The 21,854-nt window shown below is 44.0% G+C and overlaps 1 protein-coding gene across 1 annotated transcript in view; it reads right to left on the minus strand.

The window, feature by feature from the left end:
- Positions 1-21,854, minus strand: part of DNAH14 (dynein axonemal heavy chain 14) — a 283,703-nt gene that overhangs the window by 238,091 nt on the left and 23,758 nt on the right. Inside the window, 8 exon segments of the mRNA XM_066623355.1 lie at positions 3,610-3,844; positions 5,747-5,805; positions 10,505-10,575; positions 13,806-13,951; positions 14,767-15,046; positions 16,946-17,202; positions 18,205-18,336; positions 20,528-20,663. Of these exon segments, the coding sequence (XP_066479452.1) occupies positions 3,610-3,844; positions 5,747-5,805; positions 10,505-10,575; positions 13,806-13,951; positions 14,767-15,046; positions 16,946-17,202; positions 18,205-18,336; positions 20,528-20,663 (1,316 nt within the window).

The following is a 21,854-nucleotide window of genomic DNA, read 5'->3' on the forward strand; positions in this document are numbered from 1 at the left end:
CCAAAGGTTAATTTAAATGCCAAATAGAAGCTAGCATGTAGGTTAATGTAGAGTGGGATTAGCAATGTATAAGGAAGAGTGAATTTTAGCTGTTAAAAATAGTTAGATCAAAATGCACAGAGAGAGGAAAACTATTGAGGGGAGCTTGAAGTCACAAGTTTGAAAGTTATAATTCAGATACAACCCTGACAGAAGTAATCTGTCAAGCAGGCAGCTCACAGATATGGACCTTGAACAGGCAGATGCCTGAAGTGAATTAATTAGGAAGACTCTAGAGAAGTTACAGTTTACAGATAAGACCTTTATCTAAGCAAAAAGCACTTTCAACCCTATATCATGCCTGTCAACCAGATAAGAAACACCATACAGAGAATTAGGGAGTAATCAGAAAATTTATGTCTTTCCCCTGGCACCAAGGAGCAGATAGTTGGGTTCAGTAGAAGTTTAATGTAAAGGACAGTTTGTTTGACAGACAGAGATAGTGTTTGGTAGATACAAAACACCTACAAATCAGCTGGACAAGAACAGATAAGCAAGAGCATTCCTAAGAGTGTCTCCTGATCTGGAAAGTATCATTAGAAGCCCTGATTAACAAAGACATTCCAGAGAAACTCTGTCTGAACTCTTAAGTTAACAAAGAAAGCAGGATCTAACAAAGAGAAAGTCTCTTAAAAATCCTTGTTTGCAGGAAGAATTCAGTTTGTTTGGTATCAAATTAAGTTTATATACATACTGAGAATGATAGAAAACCAAAAGTTTAGTTTATAGAGAGTTTACATTGTTTGATAGAGAAGAATTCAAACTAGTCCTGTAATAAATGGGTAAACAGTGCCATCTAGTGGTTGTTGGAAATTGTAACTTGAGACTGACCAATCACATGCTTGTAATCTTGTAACCAATCTTAAGAAAGTTTCCATTTCTGATGTCATGAACCCCCAGCCAATGACAGTGAGATTTTTCAAACGAAGGAGCCAGAATCCTATATAAACCAAGGATTCACATTGAAACATTGCTATTCTCTGGAGGCACAGAGAGTTCCCACATAGCTCTCATTGCTCCCCACTTTGGACAAGGAGTCCCTGAGAGACCCGTTGCTGGCAACAAAATAAAAGCTTGCAGATGATCACCATTCTTGCCTACCAAGTTTGTTTTCAACTTTACTTTTAAAGTTTGTTTTTGAAGTTTGCTGCGGACTTTGCATTTCACCTTGCAACACATGGAGGCTGCATCTAGCCTCCACACTGACCGGGAGGAAAGGTTGCATCGGCAACAGGGAGGGAATGTTGCCTCCTGAGGTGGCGCAGGTCTGAGGAGACCCATTGGTGCTATGGTGGTTTACCCGGGGGTAAGGGGAAGAGTCTCTCCTTGCCTTTGGCTGAGCCAATTCTGACCCCAATCTTGCGCTGGATGCAGTGCAAGCTTCCTGGCCTACCTTTTCCAGCGCAAGATAGGATTGCATTGCACATTGCCTTACTGCAGTGCAGCAACAGACTGTCATATATGCGGTCTGTCATTGGTTGGAACATGACTAAGCGACCTGTATGGAGACCAAGGAAACCCTGAGGTTCCAGATTGACCACAAAATAAAGTTTAGTCAAAAGAATTGCTCAGTGTGAAGGCTTTTTACTGCCTGTAGATGAAGTGCTAGGTACACAGATTTAGGGCCCAATCCTATCCAACTTTCTAGCACCAGTGCAGCTGCAATGCAGCCCCGAGCAGGGCCTGGGGGGGGTAAAGAGGGTAATTTGTATCCAGGCCCAGGGTCAAAAGGAGGTGGCCCAGAAATTTCTGGGATCTGACATTTTCCCATCTGCTGGGGACACTACTGATGCCACATTGGTGGGTAGACCTGGACTCCAAAGACTTTTCCAGCTGTCTCTACCCTCCCCTCACCCTGCTTTGCCCCTCCTTGCCCCTATTCTGCTTGCCCATCACCACCCTCCCCCACTCTGTTTCACCCCTCCCCCTTTGCAAAGGTGCCCAAAAGAAACTTTGTACCCCCTGATAAAATTCCTCTCAGAGACCCTGTCCCTGAGGTAAAGGAACAAATGTTCCCATACCTTAAGGAGGCCTCTGTGACTGCCTCCCTACCACAAGATACAGTGCATGCCCCATTGGCACGGCTACACTGGCACTGGAAAATTGGATAGGATTGGGCCCTTAGTTCAGATACCAAAGTTTTGAGTTGTCTGTAGCAGAGTAGCTACATATAAAACCTGGAAGAATTACATCTTCACCAGTTCCCTAAGGAAATTTGAGGGATGAGTTAAAGTAAGGGATGATGACTGACAATCCCATAATTTGTCTTTTTTCAGGTTAATCATTTTCCCCTCCAAACTGACTATATTAGAAGCTGGTAGTGAAATTTAGAGGTGCTAAAGGGTATGGATTGCAATATATCATTATTTAGTCTGTAATGTTCTATATCAGGGGTGTCCAAACTTTTTGGCAGGAGGGCCCCACCATCTCTCTTTCACTGTGTTGGGGGATAAGAAAAAAAGAATTAATTTCCATTTCAAATTTACATAAAGTATTGGCAACCTTCAGTCTCGAAAGACTATGGTATCGCGCTCTGAAAGGTGGTTCTGGCACAGCGTCTAGTGTGGCTGAAAAGGCCAATCCGGGAGTGAATTGTAAATTTACAATTAAATATGAATATATTAGAGATAGAACTTATATGAATGAATGAATGGTCATGAAGTAGCTCAAGGCCTTACACAAAGCCAGGCCGGCCTCTCCTTCGCTGCCACTGCTGCATCACAGACATGAAACAGCACATAGTGAAGGGAGCCTTCATCCCTCAGCTCACGCGAGAGGTTGAACTTTCACCCTCACGCTGAGAGCAGCTGCGTCAGGCCAGCTCAGGCTCCAGCAAGTCTCTGGAGGGCCAGAGGCTTATTGGAGACTAGGGGCTCCCCATGGGCCTGATTAGGAGTCCCTGGGCCAGGGTTTGGGCACCACGTGGTGGGGTCCTCATCTTGATGGCCAGGGAGGTGCCATCGGGATCTGAGAATGAACCACAAGGGGGAGAACTTGGAGGGACGGGCTACCAAGGGGTTGTGAAGGGGTGGAGAGCTCAGAGATGCCAAGAGCTTCAAAAGGAGCTCTTCAGGTTGATGATGAGGGCTGGTAAAGGGCTGCCTGAGGGCCTGAAGGCCTTTCAGCTAGTGGCAGAAAGCACCAGTCAGGCCTGGAGAAGAATCACCCATGGCCAGTGGAGAAGGCTCCAGGAAAGTTTCAACTCCCTCATCATCTCAAACTCTGAGGCATATAGGGGTTCTGTCCATGGCACCTGCTGACAGCTCACAGGAATAAGTTTGGATCTCTGGGGAGCCAACCTCTCTCACAACTGCCCTCTCTGCTCCTGCTGGGAGGGAAGGCTTACAGCAGCATTAGACAGTTTAGCCATGATGCAACTTGAGAGACAGTACAAATAGCATAATAGCTCTAGACGTCAAACCCTTCACAGAGCCAACAGTTGGTGAAGTATCTGATGTGAACTTGTTATGTACCTGTTTTTATATAGACGTTAATTTTATTAAGCTTATCCAAACCCCTACTTTTTTCTTTACTGATGAATATGTGTAATATTTTCTGATTGTTCCTTACCTTTCCTCTTCTTGGCAGCCTGAAGTAAATTTTGAAAATCTTCATCTTTTCCTAAAACTTCTAATAGGGTTTCTGGTATGGAATCATCTGAGGTCACAAAGGATTCCGAACCATTTTCTTGGATTTGTTTTTCAACATACTCCTTTTCAAATGGTATTCTCAGACATATATCTATTTCAAATATTGGAGAATATTCTTCTTCTCTTGTCAGTTGCCTTTTTACATCAGCCAGTATCTAAATTTAAATAAAATAACTAAAATGGCTGACATTTTTATTAAGTGTGTTATCATTTGCATGCAGACAGCAGAACTGTATGTGTATAGCATTGAAAACTGTGTGAAAACCATATGAAAAATATTAAGCACAGTGGAGTTGCATACTACAACAGGATTAGTTTCTAAAGTTAGCATGTAATGAGTAAATTGTATATAAACAAAATTAGCCTTGACAATTCCTTAAATAGCTTGCATTTAGGGGCTGTGCCATGCCAAAAATACATACTGCATCTTTGACAACTAGAATTACATGATGGGAGGCACATGGGAACTAAGGCAAACTAAAGGCCCAATCCTATCCAAATTTCAAGCACTGGTGCAGCCGCAATGCAGCCCTGAGGAAATGGAACAAATGTTCCCTTACCTTGAGGAGGCCTCTGTGACTGCCTCCCCACCACAGGATACAGTGCACACCCCATTGGCACAGCTGCACTGGCAGTAGAAAATTGGGTAGGATTGGGCCCTAAGGGCTTATATCTATCAGCTCACACTCACTTTTGGGCATATGCCATTGAGTGGAACAACGGGCAAATCGCCCACACTATTTAAACTGTTTGCCAAGTGCATAGAGTTGAATTTGTGTAAGCTAAACATGTGTAAGATGCCACTCCACTGCATATCATTTTAAAACAAAGAATTCAAAAAAAAATTGACTATAGAGGGTTGGGAAAGAAAAAAGTGAACTATGACATTGTTACTCCATGTTTATGCTCGCTTCTTTGGTCCATGAATCAAATTTCTTGTGGAATATTTTAGTTTAAGAAAAAATATTCAAAAATAGTTGTTCTACCTTCAGAAAGTTATTCTGGTTCTACCTTCAGAAAGTTATTGAAACTGGTTCAAAACAAACAGAAGCGCTGGTCATTTCATCAGCTACAATGTGAAATCCTGCTTCATTTCACTGAATTTTAAGAATGAAAGAAAAGTCCAGCTGTTTCAGTTCAAAGGTGCTGTTCCCTAAGGGGTCCGCACTGATGCATGGACCCCTTCAGCAGCTGCATGGTGTTGCAACTCATTGCAATGTCACCTGTTCAGCCATGACATCAACAAATCATTGCCAAACTTCCAGGTTGTCGAGCTTCACTCTGTGCAGAACTCATCTGGGAGGTGCACAGCCACACCAGCACACACCTTAGTGGATCACTGGTCAATGACCAACTGGTCAATTGACCCACTGGTCAATGACCCATGTAGTTCAGCATCCTGCTTCCCACAATGGCTCCACTGCTGCCTCTAGGAAGCCCACAAGCAGGAAAGGAATATGTTTCTCCTGTCATAGATCTCTTGCAACTGGTATCAGAGGCATACCGCCATTGAACAACCAGCTAGGTCACAGTCATCATGACTACTAGCTATTGATAGACCTGCCATCTATGAATTTGTCCAATTCCCTTTTAAAGCAATCCAAGTAAGAGGCAACCATTGCATCCTGTAGCAATGAATTGCACAGACAAAGTATGTGCTATGTGAACTACCACATCCTTTTGTCTGTACTAAATCTCCCACCAATGTTTCTTTGGTTGTTCCCTGGTTCTAGTATTGTGAGAGAGGAAGAAAACTTTTTTCTATTCCATTCTCTACAGCAGCAATTTTCAACCAGTATGCCGTGGCACACTGGTGTGCCGCAAATGGTTCGCAAGTGTGCTGCGGGATTTTGGGGGTCGGTCATTTGTTAGGAGGGCTGTTAGGAGATGTAAGCCCTCCACCAAACAAAGCAGTGTGCCACCTTGTCAATTGTCCAAAAAACTGATGGTCTACCTTGACAATTTTAGGATCTTGTCAGTGTGCCATGAGATGAAAAACGTTGAAAATCACTGTTCTACAGCATGCATAATTTTGCTACAATCATGTCCCCACTTACCATTTTTCCAAATTCAAAAGCCCCAAACGCAACTACAAACATAGTAAAGGCTTTCATGGCTAGAAGAGTTTAAAACATAATTTAAATTGTTCCTTGAGTCTTTAAGCCACAGATTAAAACACAGTGATCTAGTCCTAACATTTCACTTTCAGCTATTGAAAGCATCTTCAGGAGGTTCCATGCACAGGGCCAGCTAGGCAGGCAGAGATGTGTGGATGAGACGGTGGTGTAGGGAGGAGGGTTTAGATTCGTTAGGCACTGGAGAACGTTTTGGAACAAGCAGGGCTTGTACAAGAGGCTTGAACCAGAATGGAACCAGACTGCTGGCGCATAATATTAAAAAGGTGGCAGAGCAGCTTTTAAACTGATCCCTGGGGGAAAACTGACAGGAGCCAAGGGACATCCAGTTCAGGACTTCTCATCCCTATGGAATGAGGATGGGGAGGTTAGAAAACAATAAGGCAGGGACAGAGTAGTAACAGGAATTGGGAGCAGAAACATGATGGAATGTGATAGCCCATCCAGCAAAATGAGAGACTGCAAGGATAAAGGAGAGAATAAGCAGCCCATCTTGGGGGACTTCGTATACAAGTGCTTTTATGCGAATGCCTGAAGCCTCTGAGCAAAGATGGGAGAGCTGGAATGTCTGGTGACTAGAGAAAACATTGACATAGTGGGCATAACGGAAACATGGTGGAATGCGGACAACCAGTGGGATACTGCAATCCCGGGCTATAAACTCTATAGGAGGGACAGAGAAGGGCATGTGGGTGGTGGGATGGCCATTTATGTTAAAGAAGGGGTGGAATCCAGCAAAGTAGAGATTGAAGGCAGGTCCGACTCCACCATAGAATGGCTGTGGGTTAAATTACCAGGTTCGAGGAGCAATGTAATACTGGAGGCATGCTATTGTCCTCCAGACCAGAAACCAGAAGGGGACCTTGAAATGAGGAAACAGATCAGGGAGGTGTCAAGGAAGGACAGGGTTGTAATCATGGGGGACTTCAATTACCCTCAGATTGACTGGATCAATTCGTGCTCTGGTCATGAAAGAGAAAATGGTTTTCTTGACATGCTAAATGACTGTGCTTTAGAGCAACTAATCATGGAGCCCACCAGAGGACAGGCGACTCTGGATTTAATATTGTGTGACACTCAGGACCTGGTTAGAGAGGTAAATGTTACTGAGCCATTAGGGAACAGTAACCATGCTGCAATTAGTTTTACCATGCATGTCAGGGGAAGAGTGCCAAACAAATCTAACACAAAAACCCTTCACTTCTGAAGGGCAGACTTCCCTCAAATGAGGAGGCTAGTTAGGAAGAAGTTGAAAGGGAAGGTAAAGAGGGTCCAGTCTCTCCAGAGTGTGTGGAAGCTGTTTAAAACAACAATAACAGAAGCCCAGCAGAAGTGTATAACACAAAAGGAAAAAGGGCTCCACTAAGTCCAGGAGGGTGCCTGCATGGCTAACAAATCAAGTTAGAGAGGCTGTGAAGGGCAAGGAAGCTTCCTTCCATAAATGGAAGTCTTGCCCTAATGAGGAGAATAAAAAGGAACATAAACAATGGTAAAAGAAATGTAAGAAGGAGATATGGGAGACCAAGAAAGACTATGCAGAGCACACGGCCAGAAACATTAAGGAGAATAATAAAAGCTTCTTCAAATATGTTAGAAGCAGGAAACCTGCCAGAGAAGCGGTTGGCCCTCTGGATGGTGAGGGAGGGAAAGAGGAGATAAAAGGAGACTTAGAGATGGCAGAGAAATTGAATGAGTTCTTTGCATCTGTCTTCACGGCAGAAGACCTCGGGCAGATACCGCTACCTGAACAGCCCCTCCTGACCAAGGAATTAAGTCGGATAGAGGTTAAGAGAGAAGATGTTTCAGACCTAATTGACAAATTAAAGATCAGTAAGTCACCAGACCCTGATGGCATCCACCCACGAGTTATTAAGGAATTGAAGAATGAAGTTGCTGATCTCTTGATTAAAATATGCAACTAGTTCCATGAAACGGCAACAGAGCCAGAAGATTGGAGGATAGCAAATGTCATACCAATCTTTAAAAAGGGAAGGAGAGAGGACCCAGGTAATTATAGGCCAGTCAGCCGAACGTCTGTTCCAGGTAAGATGGTGGAATGCCTCATCAAAGATAAAATCTTAAAACACACAGGCGAACGAGACTTGCTGAGGGAGAATCAGCATGGCTTCTGTAAGGGTAATTCTTGCCTCACAAACCTTTTAGAATTCTTTGAAAAGGTCTACAGGCATGTGGATGCGGGAGAACCCATGGACATTATATATCTGGACTTTCAGAAGGCGTTTGACATGGTCCCTCACCAAAGGCTGCTTAGAAAACTCCACAGGGAATTAGAAGGCAGGTCCTCTCCTGGATTAGGAACTGGTTGAGGTCCTGGAAGTAGAGAGTGGGTGTCAATGGGCAATTTTCACAATGGAGAGAGGTGGAAAGTGGAGTGCCCCAAGGATCTGTCCTGGGACCTGTACTTTTCCACCTGTACATAAATGATCTGGAGGCTGGACTAAGCAGCGAGATGGCCAAGTTTGCAGAAGACACCAAACTTTTCTGAGTAGTGAAGACCAGAAGAGATTGTGAAGAGCTCCAGAAGGATCTCTCCAAACTGGGAGACTAGACAGCAAAATGGCAGATGCGTTTCAATGTAAGTAAGTGTAAAGTCATGCACATTGGGGCAAAGAATCAAAACTACATATAGGCTAATGGGTTCTGAGCTGTCTGTGACAGATCAGGAGAGAGATCTTGGGGTCCTTGTGGACAGCTCAATGAAAGTGTCGACGCAATGTGTGGCAGCAGTGAAGCGGGCTAATTCCATGCTTGGGATCATTAGGAAAGGCATTGAGAATAAGACAGCTAAAATTGTAATGCTGTTGTACAAATCAGTGGTATTACACAACAATACACACCTGGAGTATTGTGTCCAGTTCTGGTCACCACATCTCAAAAAGGATATAGTGGAGATGGAAAAGGTGCAAAAGAGAGCAACCAAAATGATAACTGGGCTGGGCCACCTTCCCTATGAGAAAAGGCTATAGCCTCTTCAATCTAGAAAAGAGGCGCCTGAGGGGGAACATGATTGAGACATACAAAATCATGCAGGGGATGAACAGAGTGGATAGAGAGATGCTCTTTTCCCTCTCACATAACACCAGAACCAGGGGATATCCATGAAAGTTGAGTGTTGGCAGAGTTAGGGCACCTGCTAATTGGGTAAGAGGCACTTTTTCAAGTGGGTGCTCCTCTTTTTAGCAGCGGGAGAGTAACTGGCCCACCTCACCCCAGCGGTGTCTTTTCTAGTGGCTGTCTGCTGGTGTTCTTTTTGCATCTTTTTAGATTGTGAGCCCTTTTGGGAAAGGGAGCCATTAGTTATTTGATTTTTCTCTGTAAACCGCTTTGTGAACTTTTAGTTGAAAAGCGATATATAAATACTGTTAATAATAATAATAATAATTAATAATAGGGCAGACAGAAGAAAATATTTCTTTACCCAGTGTGTAATTAGTTTGTGGAACTCTTTGCCACAGGATGTAGTGATGGCGTCTGGCCTGGATGTCTTTAAGAGATGATTGGACAAATTTCTGGAGGAAAAGTTCATTATGGGTTACAAGTCATAGTAGATACGTGCAAGCTCTTGGTTTTAGAGGCAGGCTGCCTCTGATTGCCAGATGCAGGGGAGGGCACCGGGATGCAGGTTGTGTCTGTTGTCTTGTGTGCTCCCTGAAGCATTTGGTGGGCCACTGTGAGATACAGGAAGCTGGACTAGATGGGCCTTTGGCCTGATCCAGCAGGGCTCTTCTTATGTTCTTAGGTTACAAAGAATTTCTATCTTCTCATCTGTTAGCAATCCACTGTCTTAACTGCCAGCTCCGGTTTGAATTTGTAAAAGCATATTACTATTATTAACAGTATTTATATACCGTTTTTCAACAAAAAAGTTCACAAAGCAGTTTACAGAGAAAAATTAAACAACTAATGGCTAGATTGAAGTTCTCCTAAGTCACTTAACCACATGTTTAACCAAACCTGTGAGATGCTCCGCTTGGAGACTGAAGGTTACCTTTTCCCAGTTCAAGATGTCACAAGCTTCCTTATATAGATAATAGATATATATATCTTGTCCTGTCCCCCACTTGCAAGTTGATATGAGCTTTGGCAGATATCCCATCAGTCCTATTGAGAATGCATTTCCCCCTCACCACTTCTCTGAATTCTCAAAGTACTACAGTAGCTTGCTGGCACAGCTTCAGGCAACTGATACCCATCATGGCTTCCTCCCAAGACCTTAAGTCACTAATTCCTTCATATGAGCTTCCCAGCTGAAGAGGCTTGTATCCATGCCAATATTTCCATGGTCAGGGTTGACCAATCTGTTTCCTTGGGCCATTGGATGAAACCAGTCACCAGCTTGAAAACTGTTAGAAAGTCACATCTGAAGAGGGGCACAGCTCAAAATCTAATCTTGAAAGACAGAAAGATTGTCTGACGAGTACAGCTGTACACCAGGTTAGTGACCTGCACACCAGGTCACAGTAAACATTGGGTCAAATTCATGCTATCTGCAATAACCAATCCCTTTGCTAGGGGCAGCAGCCAAAAAAATCTTGGTCAGTCTTTTCTTTGACAGGAACATCCTGTGTTGCAGTGTTCAGATCAAAACTTAGATGTTCCAAAGTCTGAACTGGGGACAGAGAATTCTTGTCTCAGGTCACCACAAGCTCTTGAATTTACAGTCATTAGTCAGCTTGACATCAGACAAATACCTTTGATCCTTAAGTGGGTCTTTGTGAACCCCCTGGGGGCTGAAGTAAAAACAAAAGGAAACACTCTGTGTTGGAAGTGGAATTTGTTGTAACAGAAGTGCAATGTTTGCGGTTATTTTGAATCAGAACGTGTAGGTACACTTCGGGCAGGGTTGATGAATTCTAAAAAGTCTTGTTTGGTGAGACAGGCCATCATGGACCCGAGGGGTTCCATTCTGAAGTGTTTCTCCTCAAGAACTTGTTTAACTATTTCATTTTGAGACTGGAACACATATTGTCATTCCATTTTAGGACTAAGAAAAATACTGAATACAGGTGCAGCCTATTTATCCACTGATTTTTTATCTGTAGATTTGCCTCAACTCGAATGGGGTGGGAGAACCGAAAGTCTCACACACCTTTGCCTCCTTTGCCCTGCACTGTCGTCTCGATCCATTTCCAGGCAGCCCAAAACACTGCAAAAAGGCTCTGCCTCGCCCAGGCAGGGAAATAGCCCTGGAGCCCTGGAAGAGGTTCCCCTTGCAAAGGAACAATAAGACTCATGGAGCCCCTGAGCCAGCAAAGAGGCTGAAGAGGGGAAGGGGAGGGCCAAAAATCTATGTAGCCAGAACACGTGCAGCAAGGTGGAGCATTCTCTCTCTCTCTCTCTCTCACTCACACAGGGCAGGTGTGGTAGCAACAGAGGGGATTGCTTTAAAAAACCCAGGGAGTGTTTGCCAAATTCCCCCCTCCCATTGAGATGGTGCAGGCAATCACTGACACAAGCAAACCCCCCCCCCCCCCATGGTGCAGGCTATCACAGACACAAGCAAGCCTTCCCACCAAGTAAAGCATGAGATTTAGTCTACAATCCACTCCACACTTTCCTGGGAGTAAACCCCATTGACTACAATAGGACTTACTTCTGAGTGGAAATGCATAGGGCTGGACTCACATGGATCAGCATCCCATGTGAAAGAAGCCAGGCAGCTGGTAATGGGGAGGGCTGAGTACAGAGCAGAGGGGAGGGGATTGACAACAGCTGCCTTAGTTTCCTTCCATCCGGAAGTGTCAGGCTGCAGTGTATTTGCGTAACTCTATGGAATTTAGCACAACGAGTTTTTTGTTAATCGAGCAGAGTTACGGAACGGAACTAACATGGATAAATAGGCTCCACCTGTATACTGTGGAGAAGATGCATAAGGGATGTATAACCTAAATATCCAACACATGTAGGATGTTCTTCAAAAAGGCGTGATGTTTTGCTAAGTTCTGAAACTTCTGGGAAGCTGCAAACTTGTCTCTCAGTCATCTGGCAAATTCCAGGGAGTAATCGTGCATCACTGTTTCCAGCACGCACTGGTTCAACATGATTCTCTGCCAGATGCATGCAAACTAATAGCTCCTGACTGCTGCAGAGCCAGAAGCAGAGGTATCACTAGGGGGGTGCAACCTGTACCAAGCCTAGGGGGTGATGCACACGGGGGAGCGGGTGACACCACTAGTGACCAAAATTGTAAAATCACAGTTTATAGGAAAAATGCCATCATGTTATATACCACTCAATGTGCAATATACAGCTGAATGCAATGAAAAAATCCAGAGTGAAAAATATCCATTCTATCAATTATTATGGCCAAAAAACTAGAAAACTAAAATGCAACCGTCTTATGTAACAAAAAAGTACATTTCTTTAATTCAAAATGGACCAATGAGACTGATTGTTCGAACAGTCAATGAGATGTTATTACAACACCACATGGAACAAATAAGGTGTTAGTAAAGTGATACCCGGGGGGTGTGGCACCACTAGTGACCAAAATTGCTAAAATCGTGGTTTATAGCACAGGTCTCCAAACCTTGACCCAGGGGCCAGATGTGGCCCACGACAAGCCTCTATCCGGCCTGCAACAAGCTTCTGGCCCACGAACAAATGCGACCGGTGCTGAGCTCTGATTGCATTTGGAGGATGTTCTGAGGGCCGGTGAGCCCACACCTCAAAACACCTTCTAAAGGCCTAAAAAAAATTACTTCCTGGTTTTCCCAAACCAGGGAAAATGGTTTTTAGGTACTCAGATGTTTTTAGGCCCTCAGAAAGCCTTAGGCTTTCTATAAACCAGGGGTTTATAAGGCTTTCTGAGGGTCGGGGAGGCCTCCAGCGCCTTCAGAACATGCTCTGGAGGTTTCTTTTGATGTGCTGGTTCTGAGTTATTTACTTCTGTACATGTTAAGTAAGCTGCTTGTGGGGTGGGGGGATGGGAGTCCATTTGCGTGTGTGCTTTATTTCTGTGGTGTGTGTTGGTGCTTGGAGAAATCCTAGAACTTAGAGCTCATTCATTCATTTAAGTTCCATCTTTAATGTATTTATTTAAATTTTATATTTAAAATTTATTTTTCCAACCCTTGACGCTGTGCCAGATATTTGATGCAGCCCTCTGTCTGAAAAGTTTGGAGACCCCTAGTTTCTAGGAATAATGCCATAATGTTATATACCATTCAATGTGTGATTTATAACAGAATGAAATGAAACAGACCACTTTGGAATATCTCTATTCTATCAAAAGGTATGGTCAAAAAACCAGCAGGGGCAGGGTGATGGTACATTACCATGCCCACCACCCAGGTTGTTGCCCTGCACACTGCATGGGAGGAGGTCCATCATGGGGGTGACACACTGCCCTCCTGCACCAGGTGATGCAAACCCTATGATGCCACTGGCCAGAAGATGGCATGGGATCATGCCAAAGAGGACTTCTTTAATGTTTTTTGGGGGAAAGCCACTAAGAGAAGAGAAGGATGTCTAAGATGCACTTCTTTATGTAGTTGTTGCTGGGACCACTTAGACTTTTAGTCACAAAAATATGGTCTGGAACACTGTTTAAAGAGGCTGAAAGGACTGCTGGAGCTTGAATTTTTGTTCTTCACTTTTGACCAAAAGAAAAGATTTCTTCTTATTCTTGGTTTAAATCAGAACAGCACCCAGGGGTTTGCCAAAGAGTTTAATGCCAGAGGAGATCGTAGAATAAGCCATTCTGACCTGAGAATCTAGATGACCAGGCCAGATTTTCTATCAGGCCTTGCACTGGGCTAGCTGGAAGGGACCATGATTCAAGCTGAACAGCATCCAAACAGGAATCTGCCAGTGCTGTCCTCAGTTGCCTTGGACGTGAAATACAGGGCAACCAATTTTTCTGACCAGAAATAAACTGCTCTGGAAAGATAAAGTTAGCAATTGAGGCTATAAAGGTGGCTATTGGTTACTTGAAGGCTCTGCACAGTGTGGTCTTTACCTTTCATTGCATGGCTCTTTGGGGTCCCCTTTCCCATATTCAGGAATAATTATGAAAGACATCACAGTATCCACTGGAGCATCAACTGTTAAGACCTCAAGGATGTTCACAACATTAGATGGCCGGGTGTAACGCTTGTTTGCTAGCTAGATGATGAATATGGTGGGCTTTTGAAAGAAACACTTTACCTTTAACATCTTCTAAATAAGCTCAGGGGACTATGAGAGGTTTTGCTGGTCCCTAATAGAAAATTTATCCCCCTTCAGGGGCAATGGGCAGATGAGTCTCTATCAGTGTGATGTCCATTGGCCTGGGGCATCGGGGTGTCAAAAGAGGATTGCTGTGAAATGGCTGCCCTCTCCATGCATCGTCCCCACCCCTGGGACAGAGACACTAAGTGGTAACTGTCTTGCAGAAGCAATAATTGAGTAAGAGTCTTTACATTCATCAGAGGCTCCCTGTTACTTCACAGAGTCCTCCTAGCAGGCTAGCAGAAATATCTTCTTCCTTCATTTCTGGTTTGGTTACTCCTCTTTGCTACTGGAGTGACAGCTGGCCTGGGAGCGGATCACCTCAGAAAGAACCTGCTCATGGGAGACTACTGGCAGAGCTGATCCCTCCAGAGCAAACATGGGGTCTGGCCTCATAGCCCCTAAGGTTGTTCCACTGTGCTTGGCTCCATCTCCACAGCTAGGGAGGACTCCTGAGGCTCGTCTCCTATGGTCAGGGTCCCTTGAGAGCTGGTCCAGTGGGGCCCAGGGCCTTCTCATAACTCTGTGGGTTTAGATGGGAACTGTGGCTCAGCCTGGAGTGGGGTGGTTGATGGGGGCTTTCCAGTGCCAGCTGCTGATTCACGGACTCAGGGGTTGGCCACAGGGGCTAGCCTCCAGGGTTGGTGGCCCCACATTTGGGCAGCCCTGAGGTAGTTTCTGGGGGCCAGGGACTCTCCAGCCCCCCTCACAGGATAAGGAAACTGCAGGGCAAGGGCTGCAGGGTCTGCTGTGGTGGTACCACCTTTCCCACAGTCACTGCTGCCAGGAGCGCCCGCATCGGCCACCGAGTCCCATTTGAAGGTGGTGGCCACAGGGGTGACCCCTTCTGGCCATGTCATTGCCCCATCCTCTAGCAAGAACAGGCACAGTGTCATCAGCCAACTGATCGCCACAGTGCACCTGGGCCAGCTTGCCAGCTGCATGGCAGGATGACAGCTGTCTTCTCTGACAACTGCAAGATGTGGCACACTTTAAGTAAAAGAGTGGGAAACAGATTCAGTACAGAATGTGTCATATGTAAGAGCAACCAACTACAGAGCTTTTTCAGAGCATTCCATCTCTTCTTTAGTATCCAGATTCAAGTAGATATCCAATCTGCAGAGACAGTTATTAATCGGTGAACATCCTTCTATCGTTTTGAGGGTCTTCAACACTTTAGGGGGCTGTCTTGCTGCCATCCCTCCTCTGATCTTTGTGGAGATCTTGTCTCCTTGGGAAGAGTAGGGTGAGCATAGAGAGAAGGAAAAGGAGTTCCATAACAATGTGGGAGTGAGAGGCAAAACTGCCGGATTCAGATTTATGCCCCACATGCATTTAAGTCTGTCTCCACTCCTGGAATGGAATGTGCATAGGTCTCTTCTCCTTAGAATGCAATCCAGTCTTTTAGAAAAACAGCTCCCTTGAGTTCTTCACTAACAAGCATGAACTGGAGATATGTTCTATCCCTACTCAGATTTGGGAATGGATAGGGATAGATAAGGTACTCATCCTTCCACTGATCGAGAATACACCAGACTTTGGCACCAAACATTCATGTTGTGGGATTGTGCTCATCTGAGCTACTGGGCCAGCACTGAGGAGCACCGAGCAGACAAAACATATAAATTATGTATTTCTTGGTGGCTTTAGAAGTGGGCTACCTCAGAATGCTAGATGCAAGGGAGAGTATCAGGATGTAGGTCTCTTGTGTGCTCCCTGAGGTATCTGGTGGGCCACTGTGAGATAAGGAAGCTGGACTAGATGGGTCTTTGACCTGATCCAGTGGGCTCTTATTCTTATGGCTAGATCAGCCTTTCAAAAGTGTTGTGCAAAACTTTGATTTAGAAGGTAACCTACCTTATCTATATCACCAACAGTAATGATTTCATGTTGTGTTTCAGGTTCTCTTGAACGGCCTGATGATCCCTGATGTAACTGTAGAGAATTGCATGGAAATAACAACTGGCGCCTGCTGTTCAGATCTGTTGACGTAATGGTTCTCTCAACTGTGTTTTTATACAATCTGCATATGTGAAAAATTTCTAAGTTACATATGATTTTATGTATGGCAACCCATTTTAACTGCTTAATACTTTGTATTCCGCTTTTCTCCAAGGAGCCCAGGGCAGCGTACATAGATTTATCTCATTGTTATCTACCTTAAAACATTAAGAGCTCGATCCTATTGATTGGCACCACCAGTGCTGTGATTGCAGGGCCATAAAGTGTGTTAAAAGCACCATAAAGTGCTTTCCCCCACACAGTGAGTAAGCAGCATTGGTGGGAGGCTGTGCTGTCCCGCAGGTGCCTCTTCCCACCCAACAGCCACTGGTGGAGGTAAGGTTTATGTCCGGTGGTGTGGGGAGGGTGACAGGAGGGCATTCTTAAGATGGGGAGGGTGCATTTCAGGGAAGGGGAGGAAGGAACAGGGACAATTCAGGCCTAGGAGAGGGAGGGGACAGTGGAGCAGGCCTTCACCACATCCTAACACCCATCCCAGGACTGCTGGCATTACATAGGGCTTCTTGATTCTGCACCAGCTAAACAGTTGGCATAGACCTGAGTAGCCCCGTTGAACAGGATGGGGTGCTACAAAGGTACAAATGTTCCCTTATCCAAAGGAGACCGCCCGCCTGCTCGAATCCAACGCTGGATACAGCAAGGCCCTGGCAGTCAATATTGGAAATATTGCTTAACTACTTATTGGTACCTATCAATTTCAATTAATGAAACATATATTCACCACATCAAGAATTTGCTTTGAGGAAATATATATAATTTTTCAAAAAGGCACTTATGTTTGGTAAAGGAAAATGAACCAAACATTTTATTAGATAAAATATAAGGAAAGAAAAGTTAGAAAGACCAGTATAAAAAGAAATAAGTAACCTTATAAGTGTTTTATTCTTCTTCTCTTTTGAAGCAGTCATGCTATCAGAACCTTTAAATATCTCCAAAAGAAGATTTATAGCATTGTGAGCCAATTTGCGAAGTAACTCTTGAAAAATCTTGTCAACAAGCTGAAGAAATGTAGAAAACCGTTCCATAACATGCCGCCATGCAGCGATCTCAAAATATTTTGGTTTTTCTTTAACATCATTTGGTATCTGATGAAAAAGTTTTTCAGCTCCCTTCATTTTTGACACCTATTACATTTTATAAGAAAGAATAAAGTTGGTAAAATATGACCGAATATCTTTTATGACACTAATGTTTGCTATACTTGCTCTTCACCATTATGATTGCTTCCAGTGAATAAGTTTTCTTTCATGGGAGTGTATTTGCATCCTGTCATCTAGGATGTCAATCACATGCCCCTGCACATATTACATTTCAAACCCAAATGACACCTTTTAAAAGCAATACATAGCACACCAGGAAAGGGCTCTCAATCAGAAAACTACCTGCAGTGGGGGGGAGGTGTTAAAACCCTCATAGTTTTAGTTCATTTCATACACATTCATACTTTGGTAAAAACAATCAATCAATCAATCAATCAATCAATCAATCAATCAATAATACCTTTATTGGCATATAAGCAGGTAAACAAAATTACAACAGTCACTAAAAGGATAAACATGATGGGGAGGGGAGATGAGAAATGATTCAAGAGAAAAGGGAAGGTAAAAACACTCAAAAAACATCAAGGATGAAAAGCACATATTTGCATGCATATCTAGTCTGACTTTCAGAAAATTATGAGCAAAAACATGGCTGTGGACCCAATCCTATCCAATTTTCCAGTGCCGGTGCAGCTGTGCCAATGGGGCATGCACTGCATCCTGTGGTGGGGACGCAGACAAAGAGGCCTCCTTAAGGGATGGGAACATTTGTTCCCTTACCTTGGGGCTGCATTGCGGCTGCCTGGGCACCAGAAAATTGGATAGGATTGGGCCCTAAATCTGTACTGGTAAAGTGTAATGGCTTATAGAACGATTTCTTATTTTAGGTACTCCATCATCTCGTTTCTTTCCATTTCCCCCCTCCATCTCTCTTAAAAGTAATTTGAATGAAATATACATTGAAAAATGCAACTAACTCCCCAAAATGCCCTTTCTATTGTCATAAGATAAATATTTAATGCATCCAAAATGCATTCAAGAATTAGTTTATTAACTATAAAAGTAGAAAATAAAGGAAATTATTACCTGTAAGAAAGAGCTCTGAATTACTTCGATTACTTTCTTTTTAAAAGCATGTAGTTGAATAAGTGCTTGTTGATTCTGTTGAAACTGTTTTTCACAAAATTCATCCAAAGTGTATGTGTAAGATGTGTTGATCTAAAAAAGCAAAAAAAGAATGTAGCCAAAGAATCATGAAACTAATGCATGCTTCTGAGCCTTTGAATAATCTTGTTCACTGATTTTATAAATTTAACCTTTTTATTTTTACAATACTCTTGTAAAAGTATTGTAAATCTTTTTACAATTTTTTTAATTACAATTTTTTACAATTACAAATTTATTTTTTACTCTTCTCATGCTATCCATATATTCACTATACCGATTTTTTAGTTATATGTACTATGCCTATTAAGACCATACTTCTTTATCCATATCAAGAATTTTGTTTACACAGAGCAAGTATAGCACTCCAAAGCACTCTCCTTCTCATCTACTCTTCCTTTACTCTCGCAAGAGAAACCAAGGAGGACAGAGAGCACAAGGAGAGGCGCTATAATGGAGCACTGTGAGTATAGCCACAATATTAGATAAGGAAGAGAAGCCAACAGAACACCAAGAGGAAGAGGCGCTGCTGTCTACAGGATTCAGCCTAGCCAAAGATCTAGTGCACAGAAAAAATTTTCAGCCATGCAAGGTTTCCGACCTAACTGCACAGCAGCACAGCTTACAGGTAAGGCTGGTCTGAGAAAGAGCTAAATGAGACACAAATCTCTTCTTATGTTCTAAACAGTCAAGGGGAATAAATGGGAAATTTGTTATCGGTTAAATCAACAGATCTGTTCAATAAAGAGGGCAAGAGTGTGTTAGAAGGATTCACAAGAGCTCCCAGTATCTCCAATGCTGAATTAAAGTTACTCCCAACCCCCTGCCTCTGTGGTTTTGCATCCTCCCCAACTCCAAGAAGAAATTCAGGTTCAAGTTCCAGTCCATGCTCACATTTGTGCTGGCTTTCAAAGCATGGGCATTACATGCTCCTTTCGATCAGTCTTTGTGCTGTGTTTGCACAAGTTATTTTGAATATGGGTCATAAAGAACAGAAGATTAAAAAAACGCATGGAAAAATGGAAAAAAAACACATGGAAAACGCATGGAAAAATAAGAGAAGCATAATTAGTTTTTGGAATTCCTTATGGTATTACAGCCCAATCCTGAGCTGCCTGGAGCTCCCAGGCTCGGTGGCTCCGTGCAGGGCTCCCACCGGATCCTGCGCCTCCTGCGCTACCGCAGGAGGTACCTTGGGAGAAGGGAACATTTGTCCCCTTCCCCCGAGTAAGGGAAGCAGCCCTGCAATGGGACTATTCTCTTTAGCGGCGACCAAAAGGTTGGCGCTAAAGTAAAGGCACTCGTGTAGGGCATGCAACCCTGCATGAGCGCCTTGGATCCTTCGGAGCTCAGCTCCACAGATCCGCCTCTCTCCCTCCTCACGACACGCCTCCTGCCTGCCCCCTGGCATGCCTCCCCCCTCCCCGGAATGCCTCCCCCACGCCCCTGGCCATGCCCCCACCTCCCGTTCTATAGCCCAGCAGTCCAGGAGATCGCGGAGCCGCGGAACCTGGGCAACTGCCGCATGCTAGCCCAGCACCAGCCAGCGCTGGGCTAGCTCCGTTGGGAGCCCACTGGTGAGCCCACTGGTGAGCAAACGTGACTTACAGCACGTTTACAACTGTGGTCCACGGTGCGGAGCCGTGCCGCAGACCTCAGGATTGGGCTCTTAGGCATTTAGGGTGATTTTTGGGTGAACTTGGAACAGCTTTGGAACAAGTTAGAATTTTTGGAACAAGTTACAATAATTGCATTCATTCAAATTTTTGCTATGAGGAAAGTTTTCAGGAATGATTAAGTATGGATAACAAGGAAAGAGTATACTGTAAAAGTTATACCAAGGACAGAGTTCTATAATAAAATAGTGATATAGGATTACTGTATTATTAAGGACAGAACACAAGTTCACAATTATGTAACCCACTTTGTCACATACGCAATTCGTATTTTGAAGCAGATTTAAGTGTCCCAAACCAAATACCAAACTTTTACTGACATCAGTCAGAATCAAACCAGAACTATTGTTAACTCTGAACTCAAGCCAGAATGAAACCAGTGCATTTAATGGTTTAATTCTCATCAACAACAAATGGACACAGTACATTAATATATTCAATATTTTTACTGGCTTCCAGAGTTTGGTTAACTGCCACAAAACAACACATTATTTTATATTTAAATTGTATGATAAAGATTTTTTTCCCCTGTAGTTACCCTATTCATGTAAAATATTGCTTCTCCTCACTTTTATAAGCTGGATAGCTTTGTCTTCTTTTTTGTACCTTCCAGCGCCACTTGCATCTTCACACAATGATTGAATATAAAGCAAACAACTTTGTAATATCTCATCAGCAAAAAAGAGTTTATCATACATCACCATTCTGCAAAAAAAGAACAGTAGCTCCAGGTGTAAAATCTTACAAGTACTCTAAAATAATATATTTTAACTAGACACAAAGCCCAATATGGGTTTGAACACTGGTAAAATGAGCATTTCACCAGCAGTGACTGCCTTATGGCAGTCACAAACAGCCTCCAATAGCACATGGAGATGTGTGCTACCAGAGTGCCAACAAAGAAGCCGCAGCTGTTCCGTGCACAACAATGGCTTTGTCAGGACCTGACAACCTAGGTAAGTCAATGGAGAGGTGGGATAGGATGGAGTGGATGGAACAAGGTGGGAGGGAATAGGGGGAGGGAGTGGGCAGACCAGCTACAGGAAGTGACTGAGTTTGGAGGCAGCGGTGGCCACCGAATCCTAGCCCCCTTTCCAGACCTGATCCTATGGCCTGGGTCCATGGCAACCTGTGCCAGCAATTTTGCTAGTGCAGGTTCAAGTAGACCCCCCCCCCCAACTGTGGAGGCTTATCCCCAGGTAAGGGAACAAAAATGGGAATTTTACTTACCAGCCCTTTTACTGCAAGCCCTTATAGCCAACATCCTATCCCTCTATGACAGCCATTTTCAACCACTGTGCCATGGCACACTGGTGTGCCATGAATGGTCCCCAGGTGTGCTGCGGGAATTTGGGAGAGGGTCATTTATCAGTAGGACCATTGGGGGATGTGAGCCCCCATTGACAGCACAGTGTGCCTTGTCAATTGTCAAAAAGCTGATGGTGTGCCTTGACCATTTTAGTGCCTTGCCAGTGTGCCGCGAGATGAAAAAGGTTGAAAATCACTGCTCTATGAGGTAGGGCCAGACTGAAGAAACAGTCAGGATCATGCAGAGGAGAAGCTGTTAATAGTTGACCCTACCTCATGCTAGCATGGGATGGGCCTTTCCAAGATTTTTCAGAATGCCCTTCTTCTGCCAGGGAACATTTCTTTACCCAGAGGAGACCTCTGAGACTACCCCCTTGCAGGATACAGCACGAGCCATTTTGGTGGCTGTGTCAGTGGGGGGGGGGGGAGCATAGGATTGAGTTGACAGTCTCATTCATTTCACTAAGCTTATTACACCTTCACTTTAACCGTCATTGTCTGAATTTTAAAAACACATGATCTGCAAGACCAAAATACGTATAGACCAGATCTGTGCACACACTTAAACGAAAAGCCCATTTACTCCAG

Source organism: Tiliqua scincoides, chromosome 1, assembly GCF_035046505.1.
Source record: "Tiliqua scincoides isolate rTilSci1 chromosome 1, rTilSci1.hap2, whole genome shotgun sequence".
Lineage (NCBI taxonomy): Eukaryota > Metazoa > Chordata > Lepidosauria > Squamata > Scincidae > Tiliqua > Tiliqua scincoides.